Source organism: Pseudophryne corroboree, chromosome 1 (genome assembly GCF_028390025.1).
Source record: "Pseudophryne corroboree isolate aPseCor3 chromosome 1, aPseCor3.hap2, whole genome shotgun sequence".
Taxonomy (NCBI): domain Eukaryota; kingdom Metazoa; phylum Chordata; class Amphibia; order Anura; family Myobatrachidae; genus Pseudophryne; species Pseudophryne corroboree.
In genome coordinates, this window is record NC_086444.1 from 207,789,976 (window position 1) to 207,802,722 (window position 12,747).

Below are 12,747 nucleotides of genomic sequence, written 5' to 3' on the forward strand. Positions count from 1 at the left end.
GATTTGGACAGGAACCTATTGTTGGACATCTCTAAAATGGCTTTAAAGGGAGAAGTCATAATTATGGGAGACTTTAATTTACCTGATGTAAATTGGGAGGGGTCCTTTGCAAGTTCAGCTACAAGTGGCAAATTTCTAAATTCCGTACAGGGAGCATCTCTCAAGCAATTGGTGAGGGAGCCCACTCGCAAAGACTCAATATTAGATTTAATTCTTACAAATGGTGACAGGATATCAGACATATATGTGGGTGAGCACCTGGGATCCAGTGATCATCAAGCAGTATGGTTTAGTATAAAGACAGGACCCAACTCCTGTCATAAAAAAACAAAGGTGTTGGATTTTTTAAATGCTGACTTTGCAAAAATGGGGAGATGTTTAAGTGATTCATTGGCAGACTGGAGGAACTTGGAAGGGGTGCAGGAGAGGTGGGAAAAACTGAAAAGTGCAATACTAAAAGCAACAGACCTTTGTATCAAAAGGGTTAGGAAAAGCACCAGGAAAAGGAAGCCAGTGTGGTTCACAAAAGAAGTATCAACTAGTGTGAAAGCAAAAAAGATGGCTTTTAGGAAATACAAACAGACTCAAAATAATAATGACAAAGAGGTGTATCTTGACAGACGGAAGGATGCTAAGAAAGTGATCAGACGTGCAAAGGCAGAAGCCGAGGAGAAAATGGCCCAGTCAGTAGATAAAGGGGGCAAAACTTTTTTTATGTATATAAATGAAAGGAGAAAATCAAATGGAGGAATAATAAGACTTAAGACAGAGAGTGAGAATTTGGTGGAGGGAGACAAGGCAATAGTAGATCACCTAAATCATTATTTTTGCTCAGTATTTACTACAGAAGGAGAAGGGAAGGGGCCAGAGTTAAGTTGCAAGGACATTCATAAAAATAAGGTAGATGAAAGTACATTTACAGAGGAGAAGGTCCTAACTGAACTTTCAAAAGTAAAAGTGGATAAATCAATGGGGCCAGATGGAATACACCCAATGATACTAAAAGAGCTAAAAGATGTGCTGGTGGCACCATTAACAGAATTATTTAACCAGTCACTAAATACAGGTGCCATTCCAGAGGACTGGAAAAGAGCAAATGTAGTTCCACTGTACAAAAGTGGAAGCAAGGAAGAAGCAAGTAACTACAGACCAGTAAGCCTTACATCAGTAGTAGGGAAAGTAATGGAAAAACTACTAAAAGAAAGAGTTGTGGGATATCTTAAATCAAACAACTTACAGGATCCAAAACAGCATGGATTTACTGGTGGGAGATCATGCCAAACAAATCTTATTGACTTTTTTGACTCTGTGATGAAAATAATAGATCAAGGGGGAGCTGTAGATGTAGCATATCTAGACTTTAGTAAGGCATTTGACACTGTCCCACATCGCAGACTGATAAATAAACTTGAAAGTGTGGGGGTGGATTATAAAATAGTTAAATGGATAAGAAACTGGTTGCAGGATAGGAAACAGACAGTTGTAGTAAATGGAGTGCAATCTATGGAGGGAAATGTTACCAGTGGAGTACCCCAGGGATCTGTACTCGGACCAGTTCTCTTTAATATCTTTGTTGGTGACATTGCAAATGGTATTGAAGGAAAAGTATGCCTTTTTGGAGATGATACAAAGATATGCAACAGGGTAGACACACCAGGAGGGGTAAAACAAATGATTGATGACCTAGCTAGACTTGAAAAAAAATCAAGAACATGGCAACTACAGTTTAATGTTAAAAAATGCAAAAACATGCACTTGGGTCTCAAAAACCCAAAGGCTAAATATAGTATCAAGGGTACTATAATGGAAACTAATGAGGATTAAAGGGATTTAGGAGTCACTATTTCAAGTGACTTAAAGGCAGGAAAGCAATGCAACAAAGCAATGAGAAAGGCAAGTCAGATGCTTGGTTGCATAGGAAGAGGAATCAGTAGCAGGAAAAGAGAAGTAATAATGCCACTGTATAGGTCATTGGTGCGGCCTCATCTGGAAAACTGTGTCCAGTTCTGGAGACCATATCTCCAGAAGGATATAAATACATTAGAGAGTGTACAAAGAAGGGCAACTAAAATGGTGCATGGCCTACATCACAAAACTTACCCGGAAAGGCTAAAAGATCTTAACATGTATAGTGTGGAGGAGAGAAGGGAAAGGGGAGACATGATAGAAACTTTCAAATATACCAAAGGTTTTAACAACGTTCAGGAGGGAAACATTCTTCAAAGGAAGAGAAGTATTAGAACTCGAGGACATACACTGAAACTGGAGGGAGGCAGGTACAGGGGAAATTTAAGGAAAAATTACTTCACAGAAAGGGTAGTGGATAAGTGGAATAGCCTCCCATCAGAGGTGGTAGAGGCTAAGACTGTAGAGCAATTTAAACATGCTTGGGATAGGCATATGAATATCCTTACAAAGAATTAAGGTTCAAAAGGGGTTGAGATTACCTAAAGGATAAAAAAAAAGGGGCAGACTAGATGGGCCAAGTGGTTCTTATCTGCCGTCAAATTCAATGTTTCTATGTTATAGTTTCTATATACTGCTTTCTTTATAGTTTCCATATACTACTTTCTTTATAGTTTTTATATACTACTATAATTATAGTTTCCATATACAGTGTACTACTTTCTTTATAGTTTCCATATACTACTATCTTTATAGTTTCTAATATATACTACTGTCTTTATAGTTTCTATATACTTCTTACCAAATCAGAGATTTTGACAGTCCAGACGCCTGCCGGGTCTTCTCCCCAGGTGTGAACTGACATAAAGGCCCAATTTTTAAAACCATTAGGGGAAGTGTCTCTTTCTCTTTCAGTCAAAAGAACGGTTTTGGTTCCTGCATATAAAGATAGTAGTTATTGCTTTTATATTCATATACTATATATTCATACATAAAACATTTTGATTGCTCATATGTCCACAGTCAAACTGTAAATGACTGGCAAAATTTCCCTCAGTAGAACCCAGTCAAAAAGTTTGCATTAATAAAGCAACATACTGTTTAGCCAGCTGTTTTCTGAAAATGGAAACGTTAACTCACAGCGGTGACATGGTGAAAAATCACCCATTATCCTGTCAGCAGAATAGTACTCTCCAACTACTGGAAAGACTTGGATGACATTTGGGAAGCTAGCATTTACAACACTCAAAAGGTATACTCAGGGCTAGCTTCAGGTACGTTTCAATAGAGTGGCCACGCAGGGCCCCACCCTTAAAGGGCGCCGCACGCTCGCGCCACCATATTGGAGCCTGCCTGGAGCTGGTTCCTGCAGCAGCACAGCAGCGTCCATCCCTTCCCACCTCCCTAGCGCTAGCAGCAGTGGCTATGTGTGACGATGAGGGAGGGAGAGCGCTGTGGGCGGGACAAAGCTGCACTACTCTCTGCGCGCTATGCGGCACCGGCATCTGATGTCATACACCAGCGCCGCACAGAGTAGCTTAGCTTTAGTCCGCCCCCACAGAACTCCCCCTCGTCAGCACAGCCACTGATAGGACCCAGGAGGCAGACCGCGGGACGGACACTGCTGCAGACTCAGTGCAGCTGTCCCTTACCTCCTGTGCATGGCACACCGTGCCGCTGCAGCCGAAAACACGTGACACACTTGGGGGCATGTGTATCTGGCACTCTGGAGTCAAGTGTATCTGGCACTCTGGGGTCAAGTGTATCTGACACTGTGGGGGCATATTATGTGTATCTGGCACTGTTGGGGCATATTATGTCTATCTGGCACTGTGGGGGCATATAATGTCTATCTGGCACTGTGGGGGCATATAATGTGTATCTGGCACTGTGGGGGCATATAAAGTGTATCTGGCACTGCTGGGGGCATATAATGTGTATCTGGCACTGTGGGGGCTTATAATGTGTATCTGGCACTGCGTGGGCATATAATCTGTATTTGGCACTGTGGGGGCATATAATGTGTATCTGGCACTGCACTGCTGGGGTCATATGTGTATCTGGCACTGCACTGCTGGGGTCATATGTGTATCTGGCACGGGTGGGAGCATATAATGTGTATCTGGCACTACTGGGGGCGTATGTGTATCTGGCACTGCACACTATACTGGAGGCATTATGTGTAAAGTACACTACTATGGGCGTTATGTGTAAGGCTGCTAATTGTGTGTGTAGGGGGTATGAAAATATATTTATAGTCTGATAATATAAAGTTGCGAGGCGACGCCCACTTTTCCAGGAGCGCATGCGCCTTCGGCGCATGCATGGGGGGGGCCTTTGCAATTTTCTCGCTCAGGGTGCTAGTAGGCCTGGAGCCGGCCCTGGGTATATTGTATATTATCTATATTTCTGTAGATGTTTAGAATGTGTTATGTGACTAATGTTGACATTATTCTTGTTTTATCTCCTCTATGTGGTATTGTATCTTTTTTCTCTGCATCTTTAATCTTGGTATATATAATCTCTATAAAGTGTATCATAAGTGTTTTATATAATCATTGTGCTTGTATAGCAATTCACTGTATGTAATTTGTCTTGTTATAAGTCATCTATGAGGTTGTGTAGTTTATTGTGATTCATTAGTGTTGTTATATTATTATTATTATTATTATTATTATTACTACTACTAGTTATTTATATAGTGCACACATATTCTGTAGTGCTTTACAGAGAATATTTTGCCGTTCACATCAGTCCCTGCCCCAGGGGAGCTTACAATTTATATTCCCTACCACACGTACATACACACACATTCACACTAGGGATAATTTTGTTGGGAGCCAATTCACCTACCAGTATAGTTTTGGAATTTGGGAGAAAACCGGAGGAAACCCACGCAAGTACGGGGAGAATGCACAAACTCCACACAGTTATGGCTATGGTGCAATGGCGTTGGAATGGGGGGGAGGAGGAGGCAGCATGCCTCCCACTAAACATGAAAGAGGCACAGGCGCTGGGGCGGGGGGAGCGCTTACCTACGGTTCCCAGCTGAAACTCCTACTGTACTTTAAAAGCCTGTCGCCGGCGTCGCAGCGTGCTGCCCGATGTCCTGTCCGGTTCTTCACCACTGATGCATTACTGGGAGGAGGCGGGGATGTCCCACCAGGCCCAGCATGGCCACACCTTCTCCCAGTAATGCATCCCTGAAGAGTAAAGAGCCGACCAGGGCAGGACATGTGGCAGCAGGATGCGGCGCCGGCGGTAGCCTTTTTCCAGTAGGAGTCTCCGCGGGAAGCCGGAGGTAAGCGTTCCCTGCACATGGGAGGTGAATCGGGTGTGTGTGTGTGGGGGGGGAGAGCGCCAAAATTTATAATTTTACTCTGCCCCCCCAACCACAAAACATTCCTACGCCGCTGCTATGGTGGGAATCGAAACCATGACCTCAGTGCTGTGAGGTGGTAATGCTAACCTTTACACCATTCGTACTGTCCCCTATATGCTTTTATATGTATCTATATGGTTGTATAGTCTTGCTATAGCTCATCTATGTACTTATTTAGCAGTTTACTGTGTATCATTAGTCTTGTTATATCACATGTATATGTTTGTATAGCTGTTTACTGTACATAATTAGACTTGCTATATGCCATCTATGTAGTTGTGCAGTTGTTATTGTACATCATTACTATATCTTATCTATATAGTTTGATAGCGGTTCATCATGACACATTAGTTTTGTTATATCTCATCTATGTGGTTGCGCATTTATTTTTGTGCATCATTAGTGTTGTTGTATATTATCTATACAGTTTGATAGCTGTTTACCATGCTCATTAGTCTTGTGTTATCTCATCTGTGCGGTTGTGTATTTGTTAATTGTGCAACTATAGCCTTGTATATATAATCTATCTACTGTACTTGTGTATTTGTTTACTGTGAATCCTTAGTCTTGTTATATCTCATCTATGTTCCTGAGTAGCTGTTTACTGTGCACCATTAGTCTGGTGCTTGTGTAGTATTTTTACTTTGCATCATTCTTATTTTCTCTAACGTCCTAGTGGATGCTGGGGACTCCGTAAGGACCATGGGGAATAGACGGGCTCCGCAGGAGACATGGACACTTTATGAAATAATTTATATTCTGGTTTGCTCTGGCTCCTCCCTCTATGTCCCTCCTCCAGACCTCAGTTTGAATCTGTGCCCGGACGAGCTGGGTGCTGTTTAGTGAGCTCTCCTGAGCTTGCTATAAGAAAGTAAATTTCCCTCCTCTCATGATGAAAAAGAACGGGAATCTCCAGACAAGAGACTGCAGTTTCCCACAAAGAATTCTCAGGGAGTATCCTTTCCCTACTAGGGCCAGGATACGATGGGAATCTTCCCCTAGGGTGTCACGTTTGCCCAAAAGGTAGCCCTGACATAACAGCTATCCTCAGGGATCCTGCAGATAGCGTGCACATTCTGGTACACTACTCAGACCGGCGATTGTGTCGGCATGGGTTTATAGCGCTGTGGCAGCGTGGACAGATACCTTATCAGCAGAGATTGAGACCCTAGTATGTATATATATATATATATATATATAGAGAGAGAGATATATATAGAGAGATATATATATTAAAGATGCTGTCTTAAATGATATATATATATGAAACATGCCCAAAGAGACATGAGTCTACTGGGTCCTAGAGTCAAAGCTATGTCGATTTCTGCTTGATGTGTCCTGTAGAATATGCAATGGACAGATGATGCCGACTTTAGAGGCATATGGAAGGCTGAGGATTGTGTGGAGAAGGGTTCTCGGACCTGGTCTCCACAGCTATAGCTGGTAATTCTGATATTTTGCCTTATATTCCTGCACAGCCTAGGAAAGCACGACATTATCAAATGCAGCCTTTCGAACAAAGAAACAAGAAAGTCCGAGGTGCGTCCTTTCTTGCCAGAGGCAGGGGCAGAGGAAAGAAGCTGCACAACACAGCTAGTTCCCAGGAACAGAAGTCCTCCCCGGCCTCTACAAAATCCACCGCATGTCGCTGGGGCTCCACAGGCGGAGCTAGGCTCGGTGGGGGCACGCCTTCGTAAGTTCAGCCACAAGTGGGTTCACTCCCTGTTAGATCCCTGGGCAATAGATATTGTGTCTCAGGGATACAAGCTGGACTTTGAGGAGATGCCCCCTCACCGACGGCCCTGCCGGCTTCCCCCCACGGGAGGGAAACAGTGTTAACTGCAATTCACAAATTGTATCTTCAACAGGTGGTGGTCAAGGTTCCCCTCCTTCAACAAGGAGGGGGCTATTATTCGACCATGTTGTAGTCCCGAAACCGGACGGTTCGGTGAGACCCATATTGAATTTAAAATCCCTGAACATATACCTGAAAGGGTTCAAGTTCAAGAGGGAATCGCTAGGAGCGGTCATTGCAAGCCTGAAAGGGGGAGATTTTATGGTGACTCTGGACATAAAGGATGCATACCTTCATGTCCCCATTTATCCACCTCTTCAGGCGTACCTCAGAATTGCGGTACGGGATTGTCATTACCAATTTCAGACATTGCCGTTTGGTCTCTCCACGGCCCCGAGAATATTCACCAAGGTAATGGCGGAAATGATGGTGCTCCTGTGGAAGCAAGGTGTCACTATTATCCCGTACTTGGACGATCTCCTCATAAAAGCGAGATCAAGAGAGCAGTTGCTGAACAGCGTATCACTTTCTCTGGAAGTGTAACGGCAACACGGCTGGATTCTATATATTCCAAAGTCGCAGTTGGTTCCTACAGCTCATCTGCCTCTCCTAGGCATGATCCTAGACACAGACCAGAAAAGGGTTTATCTCCCGATAGAGAGAGCTCAGGAGCTCATGACACTGGTCAGGAATCTATAAAAACCAAAACAGGTGTCAGTGCATCACTGCACTCATGTCCTGGGAAGGATGGTGGCATCATACGAGGCCATTCCCTTCAGCAGGTTCCATGCGAGGACCTTCCAATGGGACTTACTGGACAAGTGGTCCGGATCACATCTTCAGATGCATCGGTTGCTGCAGGGTGTCTCTCCTGTGGTGGCTGCAGAGTGCTCACCTTCTCGAAGGTCGCAGATTCGGCATTCAGGACTGGCTCCTGGTGACCACGGATGCAAGCCTCCGAAGGTGGGGGGCAGTCACACAGGGAAGAAATTTCCAAGGGCTGTGGTCAAGTCAGGAGACTTGCCTTCACATCAACTTCCTGGAACTAAGGGCCATATACAATGCCCTACGTCAAGCGGAGTCCCTGCTTCGCGACCAACCGGTTCTGATTCAGTCAGACAACATCACCGCAGTGGCTCATGTAAACCGCCAAGGCGGCACAAGGAGCAGGGTGGCGATGGTAGAAGCCACCAGAATTCTTAGCTGGGCGGAGAATCACGTAAGCGCACTGTCAGCAGTGTTCATTCCGGGAGTGGACAACTGGGAAGCAGACTTCCTCAGCAGGCACGACCTCCACCCGGGAGAGTGGGGACTTCATCAAGAAGTCTTCACGCAGATTGCAAGTCGGTGGGAACTGCCACAGGTGGACATGATGGCATCCCGCCTCAACAAAAAGCTGCAGAGATATTGCGCCAGGTCAAGAGACCCTCAGGCGATAGCTGTGGACGCACTGGTGACACCGTGGGTGTTCCAGTCGGTCTATGTATTTCCTCCTCTTCCTCTCATACCCAAGGTGCTGAGAATCATAAGAAAAAGAGGAGTGAGAACAATACTCATTGTTCCGGATTGGCCAAGAAGGACTTGGTATCCAGATCTACAAGAAATGCTCACGGAGGACCCGTGGCCTCTGACTCTAAGACAGGACTTGTGCAACAGGGGCCCTGTCTGTTCCAAGACTTACCGCGGCTGCGTTTGATGGCATGGCGGTTGAACGCCGGATCCTAGCAGAGAAAGGCATTCCGAATGAGGTCATTCCTGCGCTGATAGAGGCTAGGAAGGATGTGACGGCTCAACATTGTCACCGTATATGGCGAAAATATGTGGCTTGTTGTGAGGCCAGGAATGCTCCTGCGGAGGAATTCCAGCTGGGCTGTTTCCTTCACTTCCTACAGTCGGGAGTGACTTTGGGCCTTAAATTGGGTTCCATTAAGGTTCAGATTTCGGCCTTATCCATTTTCTTTCAAAAAGAACTGGCTTCTCTGCCTGAAGTTCAGACGTTTGTAAAGGGAGTGCTGCATATTCAGCCCCCTTTTGTGCCTCCAGTGGCACCTTGGGATCTTAACGTGGTGTTGAGTTTCCTGAAATCACACTGGTTTGAACCACTCAAAACGGTGGAAGTAAAATATCTCACGTGGAAGGTGGTCATGCTATTAGCCTTGGCTTCGGCTAGGCGTGTGTCAGAATTGGCGGCTTTGTCACATAAAAGCCCTTATCTGGTTTTCCATGCGGATAGAGCAGAATTGCGGACCCGCCCACAATTTCTGCCGAAAGTGGTTTCATCCTTTCATATAAACCAACCTATTGTGGTACCTGTGGCTACTACTGACTTGGAGGATTCAGAGTCACTGGATGTGGTCGGAGCTTTGAAGGTTTATGTAGCCAGAACGGCTAAGGTCAGGAAAACAGAATCTTTGTTAATCCTGTATGCTTCCAACAAGCTTGGGGCGCCTGCTTCAAAGCAAACTATTGCTCGCTGGATCTGTAACACGATTCAGCAGGCTCATTCTGCGGCTGGGTTGCCGCTGCCTAAATCAGTTAAGGCCCATTCCACAGCGAAGGTGGGCTCTTCTTGGGCGGCTGCCCGAGGGGTCTCGGAATTACAGCTTTGCCGAGCGGCTACTTAGTCAGGTTGAAACACCTTTGCAAAGTTCTACAAGTTTGATAGTTGATACCCTGGCTGAGGAGGACCTTGTGTTTGCTCATTCGGTGCTGCAGAGTCATCCGCATTCTCCCGCCCGTTTGGGCGCTTTGGTATAATCCCCATGGTCCTTACGGAGTCCCCAGCATCCACTAGGACGTTAGAGAAAATAAGATTTTACTTACCGGTAAATCTATTTCTCGTAGTCCGTAGTGGATGCTGGGCGCCCGTCCCAAGTGCGGACTTCTTCTGCAATGCTTGTATATAGTTATTGCTTAAATAAGGGTTATGTTATAGTTGCATCAGGGTTTATCTGATGCTCTGTGATTGTTCATACTGTTAACTGGGTAAAGTTATCACAAGTTATACGGTGTGATTGGTGTGGCTGGTATGAGTCTTACACTGGATTCCCAAAATCCTTTCCTTGTACTGTCAGCTCTTCCGGGCACAGTTTCTCTAACTGAGGTCTGGAGGAGGGACATAGAGGGAGGAGCCAGAGCACACCAGAATCTAAATTCTTTCTTAAAGTGCCCATGTCTCCTGCGGAGCCCGTCTATTCCCCATGGTCCTTACGGAGTCCCCAGCATCCACTACGGACTACGAGAAATAGATTTACCGGTAAGTAAAATCTTATTATATATATCATGTATGTGCGTGTGTGGCTGTTTACTGTGTTTTATTAGTGTTGTCATAACTTATCTATGTGGTTGTGTAGTTGTGAACTGTTTGTATTGATATACAGTAGGTAATCACTGTAGTCTGTTTTGGTTATTACCTCTTCACACCTTCACACATGTGCCTGTAATTGTAACCATAAGGGGTGGTGATTGGCAAATAAATTGAGCAAAGGCCCCCATACATTACTACAGTGGTTCTCAAACTATGTGCCTAGGCACCCTGGAGTGCCTCGAGACACTTGCAGGGGTTGGTGATCTAGGACAAACAAATTTATGGTTAAAGTGATAGGCAAAACCAGTGCTAATGGCTGCCAAATCATAACATATTTGGACAATTAGAACCACAACTATGTACACCACCACATAACTGAGCCTAAGGATGACATATAAGCACAATATACTTAATGTAATATTTTTTTACATTTATTGATAAGAAATTTTTGGAGTACGGGTGCGATAAAAAAAACGGTACTCTAGGGCACTGTTATTCAAGAAAGTTTGGGAACCACGGCATTACTAGTATATATTGCAGCAAGTTCCTGATCCCCCGATGGCCGGGTCAGGGAATTGGGCATATTAAACATTTTTAAAAATCTCTGTTCCCTGATCCTGAATAAAAACAGTTGGGATCTGCAATTTGAGGATTTTTAAAATTAAGAATTTCTCCAATTCCCTGCAGAACACAGATCATTGATGGGGGATCCGATCGGCGGTCCCAGTCGGAAACAGGGTTTAGATGTATGGGGGCCATTAGATGACCTCAGGGCCACATAAGTCACAGTGTCTTGGCAATGCCATAAGAAGATATTTCCTCTCAAGAATATTTATACGTTTGTTAGATTTAGTATGTGACATTTTAAAACTAACAGTGTATATTTAGCAATTATTATAGTACTAAATTATTGTTTGATTGAAAAAAATGGAGGATATTTGGCACTGAAATATACTATACATAAGTACTCTTTCAATGTGTAGAATGCTGATGATTATGAAAATGTTTATTTTAAGTGCAATTTGTTTTAATGCTTAAAAGTCAAAAGAGTTGATGGTCTGGGAAAAAGAAAAAAAACACAGAACAAACAGCATATACACATCCTTCAATATAATAGCCAGGGATTAAAGTGTAATGGTAGGGGAAACTAGTTCCACCACCTCCATTGCCCTGCACAGTAATTCCAACAGAAAAACCTGCCCCATCACCGACATCAATAGATGATGCAGGCGGCGCTAGTGTTAGTGATCAGCTGCAGCCACCTCCCCCTTCCTCAGGTCCTGGTGGCTCCATGGTCCTCCTCCATCTTCAGCCCACCCCTCCTGGTACTCACACACGCTGTGGCTGTTGGACAGCATTCATCCCCTCCTCAGAGCTCAGTGGCTTCCTTTTCCGGCACAACATTATGTGTAAGGGGCACTACAAATGTCGGCATTCTGTGTAAGGGGCACTATTTTCTGTGGGAATTGTTTATAAGGGGCACTACTGTAAGCATTGTATATAAGGGGCATAGAAGAGCATTACTATGTGGTTTAATATGAATCAGGGGCACTACATGCGGTGTAATGTGAATGAGATTGTTCTACTGTGTGGTGTAATTTGGGGGTACTATTATGTGACCATGCTGCATCTTTGTGAGATCAGGGTCCCTTTATAAAGTATGGGAAGTAGGGCACTAATTCATAGTTTGCAGGTGTTGCCGAAAACACTAGCACTGGCCCTGGACCCGCTTAATGTGAGAGGGGGAGGGGTGTGTGGGGGTGGGTGGGATAAATGAGTTCCACCGCCCCAGGACCACTGACCCTGATAATAGCGCTTGTCTTATCAAAAATCCAAACTATCAAATCTGACTGAGCAGTTGAACAATTCTTTAACAAGTGCGGAATTTCTTTATTGCTACAGAACACACATCGACTTTTTGAGAATAAAGCATCAGTTTGAATAATGTTTTACACACTATATGCAGCACAGCCTATGGGAAAATCCATGTTCTGTAACCATAGCAAGCAATTCAATATTTATTTTTCTCACTGCTAGAATTGTGTACAAATAAACAGACAATACCCAGAGATGGAAATCTTTATGTGTATAACAGACTTGCCTTACAATTCAGGTAACAGGAACAAGAAATAAATATTATTCTAGAATCACACAGTAAATGTCCCTTAACCTACTGGCTTTGATAGGTTTCGTCTACTTAAAGCACCATTCAAAGAGCATGGAGGAAAGTGTTGCTGTAAAGGTGGGTACATACTAGGACATCTCGCATGTGATGCAATGTTGTCAGCGACGGGACCCGGCGGGGGTGCTGGTATTGGCAAGTGCATACACACTTGCCAATGCCGGAAGCGTCGAGCG

General features: G+C 44.3%; 1 protein-coding gene across 1 annotated transcript in view; it reads right to left on the minus strand.

Annotated features, from left to right (window-relative positions):
- PCSK1 (proprotein convertase subtilisin/kexin type 1) overlaps window positions 1–12,747 on the minus strand; it is a 127,347-nt gene that overhangs the window by 15,798 nt on the left and 98,802 nt on the right. Inside the window, exon 12 of the mRNA XM_063964045.1 lies at window positions 2,708–2,841. Within this exon, the coding sequence (XP_063820115.1) occupies window positions 2,708–2,841 (134 nt within the window). The remainder of the gene's footprint in view (window positions 1–2,707; window positions 2,842–12,747) is intronic.